Below are 20372 nucleotides of genomic sequence, written 5' to 3'. Positions count from 1 at the left end.
AGAAGTGAGGTTCTTACCCACGAAAGCTTATGCTCCCAATACTTCTGTTAGTCTTAAAGGTGCCACAGGACCCTCTGTTCCTTCTTCTGATGTTACTGCTGCTATAAGATTTGAGAGTGCTGTTTTAACTCTCTGTACCCAACCTTAAGGGCGTCTAACTGGGTTTGGGTACTAATGGACATACATTTCCATTTCTCTGCTTCTGCAGCAGAGGCTTGTAAATCTTGGTGCAATTTCCTGTTTTCATTTTTACATTCAGCCAATTGAAGGAATACCTCATTACAGGTTTTCCATAGAAGCCAAACTGCAGCTGCTTCTTTTTTTTTAATTGGAGTTGAGGGTTTATATATCAGTGTGCACCGAGCCAATTTATCTTCTAAGTCTGAAATTGTATGGACATCAGCTAACACTTGATCAGACCAAGGGCTGTGTCCGAATTTTTGCAAGATTTGTTCAAAAAGGGTAACATCTTTTACAAATGCCAATTTCTCAGTCTCCTCTCTGGGAGCCTTCTTAAAAGACTGTTTACGTTTAAACATTTTCTAGTATACCCAACCTTCTATTGGGACTAAAATAACAATGTTTATCCTCTTTGCTCTTATTTACCAATACCTCTTTTCCTGGAGGGAGAAAGCTACTTCTCCTCCTCTCTTTACCTGGGCTTCTATCACCGGGGGTGTGCACACCTTAATTGATTACTTTTCCATACTTCTTAAAGTTTGTTTCATTACTCAATTAATGCTCGTGATACCTTTCCCCCTTTCGCAATTCTCCACCAAAATGTTGTACTTAAAGCACTGCACAGGATCTTTTCAGGGGGAATAAGGCAAAAACGCCACATTTATTAGTAATACATGTATTAATTAATATTGTATCATATGCATATGATCTATATTACACACACACACACAAGCACACTCCGTCTCGTTGTTGTTACCAATTAGTTGCTCCCCTTAATTGCACTGGCCAGGTGAGTTAGATGGGGGAGGGGGTGGAGCCGGGCTTCTGCTGATCCGGATCAATGCTCCCATGTTGACAAGACCAGACCCGGGGTTCTCTGCAAGACGCCTCACCTTTATAGCCACCTCCCTCTCATGCAAATCTGAACCAGATTCAAAATCTGTGTCTGTGTCCATTGGTCCTTCGTGCTGCTTCCTTCTGGGTGTTGTCCCAATGCTGCAAAGAGGGTGTTTCCAAAAGAAGGTGCCTGCTTCTAACCCCCGAGGCCGTCAGTATGTCTGCTCTTCTTTAGTGAGCCCACTTGACACGTTTTATTGTCCTTGGGTCTGGCTCCCAGCCCCTCTCCAACTGTTGCAGCTGTTTGGAGGTGCTGCCTTCCATGCCTTGCTCATTCACACCTCGTTCATTCAACAGGGCAATTGATTAAGGGAGTTGGGGGGGCGGGGGATATCTTATTCTACTCCTAGCAAAAAGACAGCACAATGTAAAGTCATATGAAAATTATCAGAGATTTATCTACACAGTTATGTAACAAAAATCTACATTTGTAAGTTGCAGTTTCATGATAGAGATTGCACTACTGTACTTATGAGGTGAATTGAAAAATACTATTTCTTTTGTTTATCTTTTTTACAGTGCAAATATTTTCATGAAATCATATAGAGTGCAATGTCACAATAACTACATGACTCGGGGTGTGGATTTTTCACATCCCTGAGCAATGTAGTTAGACCGATATAGGTCTATAGTGTAGACCAGACCTTTAGTTACTGACATCTAGCTTAATGTTCTACCTGACTTCAAATATGAAGCATATATAGAGCATGCTCTCAACCTCTTCATATTTCTATGTAACAATAGTATACTTGTGGAGTTCAGACATTATTATTGAAGTCTTTTTCAGAATATCATCCTGATTTTTACCTACACAGAAAAGGTGCCTGCTACTAGCTAGTTGGCTGACAAAAATGTGCCTAAAGTTTAATGAATAGTTCAGCCAGTCTTAGAGTATAATTTATTATATTGATACTATTTACAGTGAACTATTGATCTGCATGGCACATCATAGAACACAAACTGATTTCCTGCCCAGAAGAACTTGCATCCAGTTACAGGGACACCATCAACTTAAATAGAGCTTCTCTGAAATGTTTTAACCTCCTCTTAAAAATAAGCACATAAGATTACTGTAACTGAAACATTAGCCAAATATCTTTTTTAGTTTGTGCATTTGACAGTATTTTGTATCTATGTAGCTATTTTCCCTTTTCTTTTGTGTGGGTTCAGGGTTCTGGAACGGGAGGGAAAACATTTTTAAAATAGGAAAATTTGATAGTAAAATCATCAGTTGACAGTGAGACTCTGACACAAGTATAGTACCTGATAAAAGTTGCAGTTAACTTTTTTAAGTTGCTTAGGCTTTAAATTGACTGTTCCTAGGAGGAAATAACCACAGGGACCAGGGCAGCCATATAAGTACACGTACTAGTGATTGCAATTTTTAATACTTGATTTTATTTATTTTCAGAAAGAATGCACATCATACTAGTGTTCACTGTTTTTCATCTTTCACTAATAATGCCTAGTATTATTGCATTCAGTACACTGGGAGAGTAAACTAGGAAACTGATGGTAAATTAAAATAATAATCGCCTAGAAAAGTTTCATAGTGCTTGTAATGTTTTATAATTATGACACAGAATTTATACATTTAAAGTAGGAAAGTCAAACCTGTGAATGTAATGAGTGGTATAGACAATGGTATGATATCCAGTTGAAAATTTATTTAGATTATTTACAATCTTCTTGGTAAACATAAAGTACTTTGATTCTTTGTAACTATACCTGTATTCTCTCCTATCTTTATTTCAAGGATAAGTAACTGAAGTATCAAGTTGACTTTGATACCTATTGGAAGCATGAGAAGATCAAAATGTTTGAAAGATTAAATAGATATTGATAGAGCTTCTCGTACATGTTTATATCTGGGCTGGAGAAGTGAGAGGGGAATCTCATAACTATAGCAGCTGATTTAAACTTATCAAAAGGCACTTTAATGTCCTTTCCTAAGAACACCCTGAGGTGATGCATTAATTTGTTTGTAAACTACTTGGAACCATGACCTCCCATTCTTAGCTTGTACAGCACCGTGCTCACTCTTTGCCTTTGTCTACAAAGGCACTTTAACCATTAAAACGTTTTTGAGTCTCGGGGGTGTGAAAAAGCATCTCCCTGAACGACGAAAAGCACCAGTGTGGACAGCGCTTCATTGGCGGGAGCCGCTCTCCCATTGAGGAAGCTACTGCCCCTCATTGGAGGTGGTTTTATTTTGTCTCTCCTGGTGATGAAGAGCATCTACACAGCACACCTCACAATGGTGCGGCTGCAGCTGCACAGCCATGCCATTGTAAGGTGCGCAGTGTAGACATAGCCTTAGGTTATAACTCCATTGTTATCCCTAACTCCCCTCCACACACACACAATTTCTAGCTCAAGTAAGTAGTGCTTTAACCTTCTGCTAGCTGCTCTGTGTGGTGAGGTGAGGGGTGTGTGTGTGTGAGTGATAGGTGGCTTGAAGCTCAGGTAATGCAGTGGGGATGCAGAAGATCAAGTCAAGATACCACTCATCATCAACTAATCTAATCCTCTGTGCTGCTAATGAAATCACTCTGTAACCCCAGTGTTGTTTTTGAGTTGTGGTTGCTCTCACTCCAGGTAGCTAGCTCGTTGTTGCAGTCAAGACAAGCCCTTCAAGGCCATATAAAATGCCTAGAGTCTGTCTAGTACAATTTTGGCCTTTTTCTGGTATAACTTAAGTTGATTGGGAACGGGTTTAAGCTAAAAATAAGGAAAAGCCATTTTTAAACTCAAGTAAGAGCATCATCTACACAAGTAGGCACTGATTTAGTTAAATCAATTAAAATTCATTTTAGGTTATACAGGTGAAACTTTCCCATGTAGACACGGTCTAAGACAGGGGTCAGCAACCTTTGGCACATGGCCCACTAAGGTAAGCACTCTGGTGGGCCGGGCCGGTTTGTTTACCTGTCGTGTCCGCAGGTTTGGCCCATCGTGGCTCCCATTGGCCATGGTTTGCCGCTCCAGGCCAATGGGGGCAGCAGGAAGCGGTGGCCAGCACACCCCTCGGCCCGCGCTGCTTCCCGCAACCCCCATTGGCCTGGGACTGCGAACCGCGGCCAGTGGGAGCCGCGATCGGCCGAACCTGCGGACGTGGCAGGTAAACAAACTGGCCCGGCCCACCAGGGTGCCAAAGGTTGCCGATCCCTGGTCTAGTAGAACAGATGTGTCATTAGGTGAGATTGAAGCACACGGTAACTAGAATAAGCGCTGGATGCAGTGTCCTGGGAATTTGGGGTGAGGGATGCGGGATGATAGCTAGATTTGCTGCTTTATCAGACTTTCTCATATTTATGGCTGATTATTTTAGGTTTCAGTGTTATAAACTGGGTGAATATTGCTCAATCTTCCATTTTTAATGATGTGCTTATAGTAATCATGTGTAGCTAATTATAGTTTGGAAAAGATGTTGGACATTTCTTCTCAGTAAGAATTTAGAGATTCCACATCTAGGTGTTTCAGATAAGATACTTAATAAGTTTCCTTAACTGGCCACCTCTTTATCTTTAATATTTGTAACCATCTAAATGTGCCCTTCTGTGGTAACAGTACTCTTGCCTGGTGCTTCACAAACCCAATCTCATTCTAAAAAGCATTCAGATGTCACCAGATCTATGCTCATTGTGTTTATGGAGGGGGGTTTGTTTTTCTGTGGGCAGGTTGGATCGAGAGCTCTGAGTCAGCAATCGTGGTGTCACTGATTGGGGCTGGGATAGAAAAATGATTAGGGAAACTAGTAAACAAAAATAATACAAGCAAAATGTTAAAAGTTGCAAAACCTGATAGTTATTTGTTCACATCTACTACTGTTTGTATGCATTGTCTGTTTAGATTGCAATCTCTCCAAGGCAGGACCACTTTATATGCTCTGGTTGCACAGTGCTTAGCACATAGGGACGCTGATCCTGATTAAGGCCTTTATGTGCTATCACAATACAAATAACTTTGATGGTGGAAAGAGAGACAGATTAAGTGACTTCACCAAGAACATCCTGCTCCAGTGGAAAATCTGATATCTGAACTTGAGTTACTGACTCCAAATTCTGTTCATTGACTATTAAGACAACTCTCACCTCTATTCAAAAAGTCTTCCTATGAATTTGTCTTGTACAGACTTCTGCATTATAGAAGTGTTTAGTGTAAAAATAGGGTCTAGAGCAGTGTCACTGCCTATTGTTACCATATTGGGTTGAAGAGGCTGAAACTTCTATACTTAGAGAGGTCTGCAAGTGAAAAACAAAGCTAAAAATCTACATGTATTCATTAATAGGTCTTTCTAAATTGCAGCTGGTGTTTCTGTTCACAATTGCTTTGTTCATGATATAGCACGGGGTGGCCAAACTTACTGGCCCTCCAAGTCGCATCTAACAATCTTCAGAAATTTGAGAACTGGGGCACGCTTGACGGGGGCCAGGGCTCGGGGCTTCAGCCCCACAGGAGGCATCTGATGGGGCTCGGGATTTCTGCCCTGCTCCTGCTGAAGCTCTGAACCCCCCCACCCCCGGCTGGGCAGAAGCCCCTACCCCATCACCTTGCTTCAAGGCAGAGATCCTGAGCCTCTCCCTCCAGTCTGGTAGGTGGAGAATGAGGAGGGGCAGAGGGGGGCTCTGCAAACTGCACTTTAATGGTAATATGGCTCACGAGCCACATTTCGGCCACCCCTGATATAGCACATTTAACAATGGTGCTTATGGCAACCAAGCGGAGTCCTGCAAAATGTCTTATAATAATAAATATCTAGTAGTGGGAATCTCTCTCAGACAAGCCAGTTCTGGAGAATAGACTTAACTTATGTACAGTGCTTGGAAATGGGGTCTAGACAATGGAAATTAATCCCCCCCCCTCTTTTTTTTTTTAATTGGCAGATTTTCTTTGCCTGCACTGTAACAGTGAGAGAGAAACAGCTTCAAGAGGATGAGTGAACTGGAACAGTTACGGCAAGAAGCGGAGCAACTGCGGAATCAAATCAGAGTAAGAATTACTATTTCCCCAGCCCTTAGTTATCTTGGAGGAAAAACTTGGTGGAAAAAATGAACAAGTACATATGTCACTGATGTTTAAATCATGCAACACTTAAAATCTTTTCACATTTGATTAAGTCAATAAAAGGTTCAAAAAGCTTGAAACTCCACCCCTAATTTTCATACAGTTATGTCTAGTATTGCAATTTAGTACGATATGGAGTATCACCCAATATTTTGGAGTCCTGTGGTAAGGAGTTATATAGCTTCCAAAACCCAGGAACAACGAGAACTAGTTAAGGATACTGATCATGAAAATTTAACTTTTTTGGACTACTACTGGCTTTTCCACTACTATTGTTCCTGATCGTTAGGTAAAATGCTTGAGCACTGACTGAGAGAAAATATCCAGGGTCAGGAATCATGCCTGTGCTCCTTTTCCTTCTCTTCCCATTGAAATTATTTTTCAAATGCGCATCATCCCTTTCAAGAAGCTATTGCAGAATACATCAAAAATTCAGTGACAGTTTTCAGTGAAAAATATGTAGGATACCAGTTTTATCTGTGTTTTCTTTCTAAGCATGCAGCATCTACAGACTAGATCAGCGGCTCTCAAACTGTGGGTTGGGACCCCATTTTAATGTGGTCACCAGGGCTGGTGTTATACTTGTTGGTGCCCGGGACGGAAGCCCGAGCCCCACCGCCTTGGGCTGAAGGCAAAGCCTGAGGGCTTCAGCCCTGGGCGGCGGGCTCAGGTTATAGGCCCCCCCTGCCCAGGGCTGAAGCCCTTTGGTGTTGCTTCTCACACCCCCAATACCTGGGCAGGGGGGGTTGAGTGGGCTCAGGCTTCGCCCCCCCCCCCCTCCTGGGGTCGTGTAGTAACTTTTGTTGTCAGAAGGGGGTCACGGTGAAATGAAGTTTGAGAGCCTCTGGACTAGATCTATGTAGGAATGCTTTACCTGGAGATACACAAAGGAAGTTTTAGTCCTAGTCAATTTCGTTATGTGGTGATTCTACATGTAATTACCGTATATACTCGATCATAAGCCGGTTCATTTATAAGGCCTCCCCTCCGCCCCCCCCCCCCCCCGATGGATAAATAAAAATGGAAAATGTTAATAACCCGTTCCTAAGCCAACCCTATAATTCAGGGGTCAGCTGCTTACCTTGATGGGCCGGGACAGCAACTGGTGGGGAAATTTTTTGGAGGGGAGAAGCTGGGAGTCAGAGGAGTAACCCCTGTGACCACCCCCCACATGACCCCACCCCTAGCCTGGGACACCCACACTCTCTCCCCATCCCATCCCTTTCAACCTTATCTAGGGAGGGCCAGGGGAGAATGTCTCTGACCTGGCTGGAGCTGCTCCGGCAGGCTGGGTGGTGCGGCCGCAGCCTGCTCCGGTGGGCCACACCGGGCGGTGCGGCCGCAGCATGTTCCAGTGGGCCGGGCTGGGTGGCACAGCCGCAACGTGCTCCGGCGGCGTGGCCACAGCCTGCTCTGGGGAGCGGGGCCGAGCGGCACGGCTGCAGCCTGCCAGCCCCGGAGCTGCAGCTGCTTCGGAGCAGTGTGGCCAGAAGCGAAGAGACACTGGCCCTGCCTCTTCCCTTCTGGCTGTGCTGCCTCTCCTTGCTCCCTCTGTTGGGGAGAGGGGTTGTGTCCCACCTCTCCCTCTCTGTACCCGTTCATAAGCCAACCCCCTTCTCTGGTGCTTCCCTTTTTTTACTAAAAAAATGTGGTTTATGAATGAGTATATATGGTACTTTCAGCCTGACATCAGTTGTCTTGTGATAATCTGCTGCCTACTCAGTGTTTTGGGCATTGAACTACTGATGAAGATATTGTCCATGTGCTGTGCATTTGCCATGCATTAATTGTTTTTTGGGGGGGAAAGGCTTGTTGTAGCACATTTAGGGCTCTTTTGAGACTGATTGTTCAAGGTTATCTGGGGGAGAGTTCTGTCTCACATGTCCTTTAACTTTCCCAGTATGTATTCAAAAGTAAGGTCAAGGCCAGTTAATGTCAGGAGAGTTACAGCACTAAGGACTCTCTCCCTAGCTGACCTCAGCAATTTGGTTAAATTTAGCCATTATTTTAATTTATCTTACATTAGCACTACAGTGTACTAAGTGCTGCACAAATGTTGATGTAAATATGTTTCAATTTCTTCCCCAAATGACATGCCTTGGAAGTATGTGCCACATTGCAATTGGGCCTGATGTAGTCAGTCTCATCTTCTAGGAAATGGCATTGGGTGAGGAGTGAGACTGGTGTGGTGCAGAATACCTACTGAGCAGCTACTTGGCCAGTGGAACAGGTAGACCTCCCAGGAATGTCCTCGCAAGAATGTCCTGTGGAGCTAGGAAGCCAGCAGGATTTTTTTATATAGAGACTTAACTCTACTGAATTGGGTAAAATGGATTTAGTAAGACCTATGTCTCTGTTGGGCCCCACATCTGCAATTGGAGCCTGGCAGATGTACTTCTGCATCCATGACAAGCACCACTGAAGTCAGTAGGGCTCTATATTGGCATTGGTGTTCGCTTGCATGGCTCAAATTGCAGGATTGGGGAGCCTTATAAAATTAGTCACAATATATTAAAGAAGAAAAAAAAACCTAACTTAGTATTACTATACACTGTTGTTGTTCGTCCTTTGAGTTCGAAGATGAGCATGATCTCACTGATTGGTTTGGTTTCTGTGAACACGTGAGTGGCTGGTTAGGCCAGTTTGAGCGTTGAACTGTCTGTGGCACACTGAACACAAAATGCTGCTATGCGTTACTCGATTAACAGCAGACATGCTGCTGTTGCCATATTTATGCTGCTGGCGCTTCTCCTCTGCCTCAGCAGTTCTACTCTGCTCATAGACTGTAGCTCTAGTATGGAATGAGGCTTCACCGGGTAGAACGATCATGAGCGAGATCTTCCCAAAACTCTGGGTCAATGTTGAAATGCCACAAAGATAACTTGAGATAGTCCTTGAAACATTTCTTCTGGCCTAGTTAGTAGCTTGCAATATGTCCAGTTCAGGTCACATTGCACAATCTGGTCAGTTTTTAAGAAAATAATTAGACAGACTAATATTTCAGTTAGGTGAGGGGTCAATCTTGCTTACTTGTTAAATCAATTAAAATTTTTCTTTCTCATAGACTCATAGACTTTAAGGTCAGAAGGGACCGTTATGATCATCTAATCTGACCTCCCGCCTGATGCAGGCCACAAAAGCTGACCCACCCACTCCTGGAATAATTCTCTCCCTTGACTCAGCTGTTGAAGTCCCCAAATCATGATTTAAAGACTTCAAGTCGCAGAGAATCCTCCAGCAAGCGACCCCTACCCCATGCTGCGGAGGAAGGCGAAAAACCTCCAGGGCCTCTGCCCATCTGCCCTGGAGGAAAATTCCTTCCCGACCCCAAATATGGCGATCAGCAGAACCCCGAGCATGCGGGCAAGATTCTCCAGCCAGACCCACATTGACCATTGATACTAATTACCAGCGATGGCATGTTATTGACTTATTGACTAAAATCATGTTATCCCATCAAACCATCCCCTCCATAAACTTATCAAGCTTAATCTTAAAGCCAGAGAGGTCTTTCGCCCCCACCGTTTCCCTCGGAAGGCTGTTCCAGAACTTCACCCCTCTGACGGTTAGAAACCGTCGTCTAATTTCAAGCCTAAACTTCCCGACGGCCAGTTTATATCCATTTGTTCTCGTGTCCACATTAGTACTAAGCTGAAATAATTCCTCTCCCTCCCTGGTATTTATCCCTCTGATATATTTAAAGAGAGCAATCATATCCCCCCTCTGCCTCCTTTTGGTTAGGGTAAACAAACCGAGCTCCTCGAGTCTCCTTTCATACGACAGGTTTTCCATTCCTCGGATCATCCTAGTGGCCCTTCTCTGTACCCGTTCCAGTTTGAGTTCATCCTTTTTAAACATGGGAGACCAGAACTGCACACAGTACCTCCTTATCCCTACTAGAAATACCTCGCCTAATGCATCTCAAGACCGCATTAGCTTTTTTCACGGCCACGTCACATTGCCGACTCAGTCATCCTGCGATCAACCAGGACTCCGAGGTCCTTCTCCTCCTCCGTTACTTCCAACCGATGCGTCCCCAGCTTATAACTAAAATTCTTATTAGTCATCCCTAAATGCATCACCCTACACTTCTCACTATTAAATTTCATCCTATTACTATTACTCCAGTTTACAAGGTCATCCAAGTCTCCCTGCAGGATATCCCGATCCTTCTCCGAATTGGCAATACCTCCCAACTTTGTGTCATCCGCAAACTTTATCAGCCCACTTCTACATTCTGTTCCGAGGTCAGTAATAAATAGATTAAATAAAATCGGACCCAAAACCGAACCTTGAGGAACTCCACTGGTAACCTCCCTCCAACCTGACAGTTCACCTTTCAGTATGACCCGCTGCAGTCTCCCCTTTAACCAGTTCTTTATCCACCTCTGGATTTTCATATCGATCCCCATCTTTTCCAATTTAACCAATAATTCCTCATGCGGTACCGTATCAAACGCTTTACTGAAATCGAGGTATATTAGATCCACCGCATTTCCTTTATCTAAAAAATCTGTTACTTTCTCAAAGAAGGAGATCAGGTTGGTTTGGCACGATCTGCCTTTCGTAAAACCATGTTGTAATTTGTCCCAATTGCCATTGACCTCAAGGTCCTTAACTACTTTCTCCTTCAAAATTTTTTCCAAGACCTTGCATATTACAGATGTTAAACTAACAGGCCTGTAGTTACCCGGGTCACTTTTTTTCCCCTTCTTGAAAATAGGAACCACATTAGCTATTCTCCAGTCCAACGGTACCACCAACGAGTTTACAGATTCATTAAAAATTATCGCTAACAGGCTTGCAATTTCTCGCGCCAGTTCCTTTAATATTCTCGGATGAAGATCATCCGGTCCGCCCGATTTAGTCCCGTTAAGCTGTTCGAGTTTGGCTTCTACCTTCTAATTTCTTGCTCTGAATTTTGGCTTGGGAGAGTAGGACACAGTAGTTCTTATTTTGATGTACTGCTGACAGTAAACATGATATGATGTCCTAATTCTAAATGACCATTTTTTGATTGCTCACATAGTTTGTGTTTCTAGTAAGAGAATAACAAATACACATTTTCATTAGTTATTTTTCAGCCTTCTCCAAATAAACCAAAATGTAGGTGTAGATTTAGATGAGGGGCATTGCAAAGTGTTTCAAACATGAGGCTCTTACATCTTCTAAAATAGGTATATCTCCATATATTTTATTTATATATATAAAAATATATATAATATATATTATATATATATATATCTCCTAGAACTGGAAGGGACCCCGAAAGGTCATTGAGTCCAGCCCCCTGCCTTCACTAGCAGGACCAAGTACTGATTTTTGCCCCAGATTCCTAAGTGGCCCCCTCAAGGATTGAACTCTCAACCTGGGATTTAGCAGGCCAATGCTCAAACCACTGAGCTATCCCTCCCCCCACAGGTTCTTTTTTGTTATAAATGCTAAACCGCCTCCCTCAAAAAACTGGTCCATAGGATGTACGGGACTGTTGAAATAAATGGATTTACTATGTGTAGCTGTAATTTGGGCTTCTCCAGCATCACATTTATTTTACATATAAACATCCTAGATATGTAAATATTGGTGGTACTTTTTTCTCCAAATCTTTTATGGTTCTCATTGGTTTAATGGATGCCAGTTGCTAGAGCTAGAAGGAGAGGGCTAGGCAGCCTATTTTAGTTGAGTGTTATTCTCTCTCTAAATTCTTTCTTTAAAAAAAAAAACAAAATCTAGCCAAAACATCAGTCCTCACCAATGGATTAATAGAGATGGAGGAGATATGATGACTCAAATAATAAAATGTACAAGAAGCAAGAATGCTTTGTGTTTGAACGCTCATATCCCCCAAATGTCTTGTTTGAATTGCCTCAGACTTTCAAATATTTTAGCCTAGCATAACTTTGTCTATGAAATTGCAGGTAGGTTAATGTACTACTGGCAAAACTGAGTCGTTGAACAGGGTTGTGATGAGACTTGTTTAATCCTCTCTAGAGAGTAAATAGATCATATAAATATAATGAAAGCTGTCTTGGAAAATTCCTAGTGTATTCTAGCTATTCCAAATCTTCCTCTTTTTCTTGGTAGCTGCTGGCTGTCTTGGTTACTTACAAACCTTTTTATGTTTTGGGATATCTGAGATTCTTTAAAAATGTTATACCAGTCTTGTATTCTAAATCAGTGGATTAAAGATATTTAAATTAGCAGCATCCTAAATTAGAATAAATTGTAGTAAATAGGGTTCAACCTTGACATTAAATCTATAAATGGGGGTCTTGGTGCTAATTGGGGCATGTGGGCACTACCAAAATGTATATATTTGCACACACAAAACAGTATTAGGGTTTCAAAGTCTAGCAATCAAACCCTGGGAAATATCAGAATTAAGGTTGCCTGTCCCGGTGTGTATGCATCATGATAATAGGAGATCATATAATTAGACTAGCTTTTTCACAAGATCCTTGCCTTATTTAGTGCATAGGACTGTGTGCGCTTTGGGGATGAATTAGGTTTGTGGTAGTGAAAGCAGCTGTTGTCTGCAGGATGCCTACCTCATTTGTTGTAGAAATTTGGAAGGTCTGTAGTGAATGAGGCAGGGGGTTGAAGGAACAGAAGGGAGTGTAATGGCAGTTGAATACTGCCCTAGAGAATTGGATTCTATACCTGCACACTGCACCATAGAGTTACTATCTGATACTGGCCTAGTCACTTAAACCAACATTTTCACTGGTGGTCACTAGTTGTTACTTATTTTCTAAGAACCCAAAGTGAGACCCTGGGGTCTGATTTGCAGATGTGCTGAGCAGTCATAGCTACAACTGGACTCCATAGGAGCTATGCTTTGAACAGGTAAGGTGCTATATCAGGGGTTCTCAAACTGGGGGTTAGGACCCCTCAGGAGGTTGCAAGGTTATTACATGGTGGGGGGGGGGGGTTGCGAGCTGTCAGCCTCCACCCCAAACCTCACTTTGCATCCAGCATTTATAATGGGGTTAAAAGTGTTTTTAATGTATAAGGGTCGCACTCAGAGGCTTGCTCTGTGAAAGGGGTCACCAGTACGAAGGTTTGAGAACCAGTGTGCTATATAATGCTAATTACTCTGAGAAAACAAGCCCTAGGCATTGCAAATTGGGCACCCAAAAATTAATGGACACTTTTGAGTTTAATCTCTCTGTGCCTCAGTTCCCCATCTGTAAAATGGACATTATACCTTCACTTCACTTTATGGGTGTTGTGAAAATAAATTAATATCTGTGAAGCATTCAGATACTATAGTGATGAGCACCATAGAAAAGTCCATGAGAAAATTAATAATTCTGTATTCAAACCCTTTTCTGAATAGTGTGCAGTAAATAAGGCACAGGACAAACCATTGAACACTGAAGAGAACAACAAATGGAATAGCTTCTCATTCAGTGATCACTATGCACTGAACGAGGCAGGGATCTTGTGGGGAAAAATTAGTATGTGATCATGTCATTAAAGACTGTCATAATATGTACACACAAGGACAGACAACCTTAATTCTGACACTTCCTAACTTTTGAGTGCCTTACTTTGCAACTTTAACTTTTAATAGCTTTCATCTATAATTGCTTAAGTTTTTAAAAGTGGAATTTATTTTTTTATGTTTGGTATGTGAAATCATATTGACATCCCCATGGGTCACCAGCAGGATTTGAGCCTTTAGATGCATAGCACAGGTCTCTGCTTCTTGAGTAACAAAAGTAACACATAGCAGTGTAACTTGCTGACAGCAGAGGCTGTTGACTTGGGAATCGTGGGTTCCATTGCAGGTTCTGAAGAGAGTGTTCTCTAATGGTCACAGACCTTTCTACAGTGTTCTCCACAAGCCTGGCCCCTTCTGTCCCTGTCTTGACCTGCCCCCCTTTCTGACCCAGTCTCTTCTTCCCGGTCTCTTCACATAGCCAACCCCAGTCTCTATTTCAGTGCTTCCCATCTGATTCCCAGTTCATACTCCTCACCCCAGTCTCCCCTGGTGGCCTCACCCAGCCATCTCCAATCTATCTTTCAGTTCCCTCCTACTGTCACCCCCCTCCACCGCCTAGTCCTTGGCTTTGTCTACCCTAGTACCTTTGTTGACAAAACTTTTGTCCGTTAAGGGTGTGTGTCGGGGCGGGGGGAACACCATCAGATTTCAAACCCTTGCTCCAAAGTATGGAAGTTTTAGAACTTCTCAATGAAATGGTTGTAAGAATTTATTTAACATGGGCAAAACTTAAATTTAATTTTTTCCTTAACCTTGTTCTCAAACAGCTGGACCTTTTTGCTGAAAGATAGATAAATAAAATTCAGCCTGTGGCAGTCTGGAAATCTTCAGCCTGAACTGTTAAAATTCAGCAAAGTTATAAGCAACGGAAGAACAAAGTCTTAAAGTTGTCTGACGCATCCCATTATAGCTATAGGTGGTGCTGTCAAATTTTGCTATTATATTAATAATAATAAAAAACAGTTCTGGCCTAGTTAAAAGATCGTATCCAAAATAAATTTAGTGTTGGGCCTCTTCAGCTGTTGCAACTAAACAATGAATGTAATTGCTCAGCTTTAATATCCAGTGTATTTCTTCTTGTGAGTGAAAGGATTCCTGAACACTAAGAGATTTGTTGTTTGGTATTTTAAACTGTTTCTGATTCAAGATGTCAACATTTTGTAAATATTTCTGCAGTTCAGACACCGTAAGAAATGGATTGAGTTGACCTAGTCAGCTCTTGAACTTGTTTTTGGAAAGAAAACGATTAAGAGCAGCTAGTGTCCGTTACCTTACTTTGTTTTGTTTTTAAAGTAGGAAGTCAAAATATACCAACTAAATTTAAAAGAACATTATAAAGGTTGCAAAGTAAACAACTGAGAAGCTAGAAAATGCCAGAACTAAGGTAGGGATTGACACAATCTCTAATTACATGACCACATACTTTCTTTCCCCTCATTCAGTCCACCCTGTCCTGGAGATGAATCAGGGTTGTGCAGTGAAAGCGACTGTCTGTCTGTATTGTGCCTACTTTATTTATTGTGGAAGTTGGAAGGTGTCTAGTGAATAAGGTGGGGGGGGGGGGTGCAGGAAAGGAGAGGGTCCTTAATGCAGTTGCATGCTGCTCTGGAGAATTGGATTCTATCCCTGCCTTGACCACTGAGTTCCTATCTGATACTGGACTAGTCATTTAAACTAGACTTTTCACACATGGTCTCTAATTGTGTGTTCATCATTTTCTGGGTTCCTAAAGTGAGACCCTGGGATCTGATTTGCGGAAGTGCTGAGCACTCACAGCTGCAACTGAAGTCAGTGGGAGCTGTGCTTTGAACATATGAAGTGCTATATAATGCTAAATTCTCTGAAAAATCTGATCCTATGCTTCTCAAATTGGGCACCCAAAAACAGTGGGGAACTTTTGACGTTAATCTCTCTGCCTCAGCTCCCCATGTGTAAAATGGAGTAATACCCTCTCACCTCATGTGGATTTTGTAAAAATAAATTCATTATAATGATGAGCACCAAAGGAAAAACCCACAAGGAAATTGATAATTATGTCTTCAGATCAAGGGTTGAATAGTGTGCAGTAAATAAGACATGGGGCCACACATAGAACAGTGAGGAGAAAACAAAATTTGAATAGCTTCCTCATTCATTGTGCACTGAATGAAGCAGGGGTGCTGTGGAAAAAGTAGTTTGTGCTCATGTAATTGAAGATATGGTGCATACACACATGGCGATTTTGCTCATTGAGGGGTGGGGAGTGGGGTTACTGTACTGGTACAAAGCACTACCTTTACCGGGACAAGCTGCATCCAGACTAGGAGTGCTTTGCCAGTATGGCTATTCTAGTGTGTTGTACTGGCAAAACACACGTAGTTTGGATGCAGCTTATAACAGTATAGCTATGCTTTTCCAATGTATCTTATTCCAGGCTCCCAATTCCCTTATCTACCCACGCCAAATGAAATAAGTCTAACCAGCAAAAGCGCAGTTTTGCTAGTATAACTGTCTGCACCAGAGCCTTCTACCAGCACAGCTATGTCAGTCAGGGGTGCAATGAGGTGTGATCCTTGACTGACACAGTTGTGCTGGCCCTAATCACTTTTTCACCTTTGCCAGCATTTTGTGTTCTCCCCTGTTCTTGATCTTATTCAGCCCACATTTTAGATTCTTACCGAAATACTTCATAATGAAGGGACTACTCTAAAGTGTTTTTGGATTCACCACTTAGCCCTTGACATATAGGCAGAGTAGTACAGCATAAAAACAAGAGGCCGTCCCACAAGATTGCAAAGAGGTTGACTTGGAACTCGTCTAGGTATAAATTATATGTAAGCAAGTGTGGCAGCTGTTTTCTGTTGCAATACTTCAGATTTCTTGGACACCAGAACTTATTCACATGACTGGGGTGGGAATACTGAACATAAGGATTCTTGCATACTTTTTTTTGAACAATGAATCTGTTTTCCAACAGATTTTGAAGAAGTCCTGGTGTAAAATAACTTTTCTATAGGTAACCGTTTCGGTTGATGTACACGGTTACTGTGTTCAAGAGTCATATTAATAGTTCCTTTCTCTGTTTCAGGATGCCAGAAAAGCATGTAGTGATACAACTCTTGCTCAGGTATGTCATTATTTTTATATTGGGAAGTAGCCCCTACAAGGCAATAGGTTTCTTGAGTGATTATAGCATGCCTGGTATGGTGGCTGAAAAAGGTGGAAGTGCAGCAACTCTTGACGTACATTGCTTAGTGCACTATTTACAATTATAAATTGAAGCAATAATTACAGAGGATGGAAAAAAAAGCTAAGGCCTTTACAGGTATTATTTGCAGCCAGTCAAAAAGCTCTAAAGCCATGAGACACCTACATACATCAGAAATACCTTGGATAGATTTCTTTCTTATATATTATATTAAATATTATACATATTTTCCATAATTCACCTTTTTAAATATTTCATGAAACTGTATGGCATAACGGTTTGGCTTTGAGAGTTGCTCCCACTTAGCTATGTATTAAGCTGTCTATTTTATTTGGAAACTGAAGTTTTTCATTTAAAATCCAGGTCTGGGCTCTTAGGTGGCAGTTGTCAGACTACCGAAAAATGACACTGGAATAAATACTAAATGATCATTTTCTTCTGGGGCTATTATTTTGAGGGTGTGAATTGTCAACATCCATAAAACTTTAATGTAAAAATAAAGTTCACACCTAATACATACAGAAGCTCCATCTACAGAGTGCCTGAAACATTTAGAGTAGCGACCATCATTCAGTTCACTGTCACTGATACCCTGATTTTCTTGCAAAACCTTTTGACTGGCTACACTATCGCATCATTGTGCACTGTTTCTGTGGAAACCGTAGTCCCTGTTGTATGTCTAAATTCTAGTGGTGCAAAATTTTTATGTTCCTGGCAGTTTGCGTGTTGTACACATTTATGACCATCTCGGAGATACAGAATAATTGTTTGGTTTGTGTTTTTTTCCTGTTCAGATCACCACAAGTCTGGACTCAGTGGGTCGAATCCAAATGCGAACAAGACGTACACTGAGAGGTCACTTAGCTAAAATTTATGCTATGCACTGGGGATCTGATTCAAGGTTTGTACAAGTGGTTCTTGAACTTGGAGGCAGAGGGATCCCTTTTCTAGCTCTTGAAAGAATTGTAGACTTACTAGAGAGACAAGGTGGGTGAGGTAATATCTTTTGTTGGACCAACTTCGGTTGGTGAAAGAGACAAGCTTTCAAGCTTTTTCAGAGCTCTTCAGGTCTGGGAAAGGTACTTAAAGGGCTTGTCTTCACGTACAAAGCTACAATGGCACAGCTGCACTGCTGTAGCACTTCCGTGAAGATGCTGCTATGCCAATGGGAGAGCTTTTCCTGTCGGCGTAGTTAATCTACCTCTGTCTACACCGGGGATTAGGTCAATGTAGTTTTACCAGTATAAATCTGCAGTGTAGATCTGGCTAGATTGTCACAGCTAAATACAAGTTGGAACAGATTGTTAAGCATAAGGAGTTATCACATTGTAAGAGACCACAATGAAGTTGGCAGTTAACACGTCTGCAGTTATAGGACAAAGAAGGGTTATTCGGTCAAAGATTGTTGTAATGAGCCATAAATCCATTGTCTTTATTGAGTTTGTCTATTACAAGAAAATCCAGACATCTTGTGGGACCACTCTGCGTATGTCTACACTCCAGTTAAAAACCCACAGCTGGTCCGTGCCAGCTGGCTCGGGCTAAAGGGCTGTTTAATTGCGCTGTAGATGTGCCCGAGCCCGAAAGTCTACGCCACAATTAAACAGCCCCTTAGCCTGAGTCAGTTGGCACAAGCCCTTAGCCTGAGTCAGTTGGCACAAGCCAGCTGCGGGTGTCTAATTGCAGTCTAGACATACTTTCAGTCTTCAGACACTTTTGAGGGCCATAGATCATAGCAAATTTTGAGAAATGTTTATACTACAGCTTTCCTTTTTAAAGCGAGTTATAATCATACAGAAATAATGAAAAGGGAAATCATTCCATTATAAGGATATATGCTTCACTTTTATTTTCCATAAGCATTTTGTCTGGTCTTTCAGATGGTCTATTACAGATTCTTCAAATCTGAGAGCCTGGTTTAGGGTGGCACTTAACTTCAGAATTCTTTGTATTACATTTTCCCTTAAGCTATGAAAGGTCGTGTAGCTTGAAATAGTTGATTTAGTGCAAATGTATTTTAAGTTAATAGAACACTGTAAGGACATGGAATAACAATATTTTTCAGTGAATTAAAATGTGTTTTCTAAATCACAACAATAAATGTAGTGTGCCTTGTTGTTCTGCAGCTAATTCAGTATAGTTCTGATTATTAGTATAAGAAATTCATCAAAAGAATTGACAAATAATCCAAATAAGATTTAAATACATGCATAATGTGTTAGATTGATTCATTGGAAGTTTTTATCAAAAACTCTTCAAAATGTCTACAGTGCCTTCCCCACTGCCAAAAGGTATATGTAAATGAAGAAAATAGATGCAACTTGTTCTGATGGAACAAAAGAGTGATCCTGGAAGGCTTCTGAAATATAAAATAACTCCTTCCAAAGTTTTTTGAACAACCAATAGCCATCTCAACATATGGTTGGCATTCCAGAGGCTAATTGTACCTGGTGATATTTTGTTCTGGCTTGTCTAGACCAGGAGTATCTATACTACATTTATGATACTAAAACACTGAATCTGAAGGATACAAACAACCAGTAGGGAGAGGTTATAAAATTTGTAAATAGCTTGAGCAGTTTTAAATGTCAGTTATTCTAGCTTGTTTTAATAGTGGAAGTTTATCCATGGATTCAGGTAATATTTTCTAGCAAGCAACACGTTGTTCTTTGCAGCTGTCCACCAACTTTTGGCCCTAGAAAGTTTAAAAATAGACACAAGGAGAAAATGAAAAGGCTTTTCTGAATTACTTGACATTCATGCATCTTGTCTATTTTGAAATTAAGTATGAGACAAGAAGTTAACATGTTAATATTTCTGTTTTGTGGTTATCTTTAGGCTACTAGTCAGCGCTTCCCAAGATGGAAAATTAATTATTTGGGATAGTTATACAACAAACAAGGTAGAGTTGTTTATAATCCATATTTGTAATCTGTACGCAAGTGACACTTCTGTTTTAGTTCCTTCTTTCTGTAACACTTTTCTTTTAGTTGGATTGGCTCCATCCCTTTTTCCTGTTGAAGTTTTAACTAGCTTGCTTTCATTATTTGTTATGTCCAGCTTTTTATTCAAAGTGCATTTTAGCTTGGGTAATTCCTATTTCTATATGTTGAGTCTTTGCTTCTATTCACTGTAGTTCGCTTGCTGGGAGAAAAGAATATGTAGGTTTTTTATAACCCTCTGATAACTGTCTCTGAGATCACTGGTAAAGTGTGCTGCAGAAGTAATGTGGTTAGCATGGGATCCGTTGGAAGCTTAGCAGTGCTCCTGGTGTTCATTGGCCAAGCATTTGTGTGTGTCAGGCGTAGGTGGGTGGGGAATCTTTCTAAGGAGTTTTAATAACTAACTCCTTGTTACTGTTGTTTTTGCAACCGACCACCCTACTTGTGCTGTTGTTTCTGTGGCACATGCTCTGCTATTCTGTTGCAGAAGCACACAATCCCAGGGTTTACAGAGAATGAATATAAATCCATTATAATAGATGTTTAGCTCCTTGGGACAGAGCAAGTGAGAAATCTTGATCAAACGAGGAAG

At 41.5% G+C, this 20372-nt stretch overlaps 1 protein-coding gene across 4 annotated transcripts in view; it reads left to right on the top strand.

The window, feature by feature from the left end:
- GNB4 (G protein subunit beta 4) overlaps nucleotides 1-20372 on the top strand; it is a 118536-nt gene that overhangs the window by 87601 nt on the left and 10563 nt on the right. For all 4 annotated transcript variants that reach the window (XM_026650058.1, XM_026650057.1, XM_026650060.2 and 1 more), the window contains 4 exons: nucleotides 5964-6069; nucleotides 16719-16757; nucleotides 17633-17739; nucleotides 19677-19740. In XM_026650058.1, the coding sequence (XP_026505843.1) occupies nucleotides 6013-6069; nucleotides 16719-16757; nucleotides 17633-17739; nucleotides 19677-19740 (267 nt within the window). In that variant the 5' untranslated portion in view covers nucleotides 5964-6012. The remainder of the gene's footprint in view (nucleotides 1-5963; nucleotides 6070-16718; nucleotides 16758-17632; nucleotides 17740-19676; nucleotides 19741-20372) is intronic.

The sequence above is a fragment of the Terrapene carolina genome, unplaced genomic scaffold (genome assembly GCF_002925995.2).
Source record: "Terrapene carolina triunguis isolate 2854851 unplaced genomic scaffold, T_m_triunguis-2.0 Scaffold88, whole genome shotgun sequence".
NCBI classification, from domain to species: Eukaryota; Metazoa; Chordata; order Testudines; family Emydidae; genus Terrapene; species Terrapene triunguis.
Note: the sequence above shows the minus strand (reverse complement) of the source record. Positions and strands in the feature narration are given on the sequence as shown.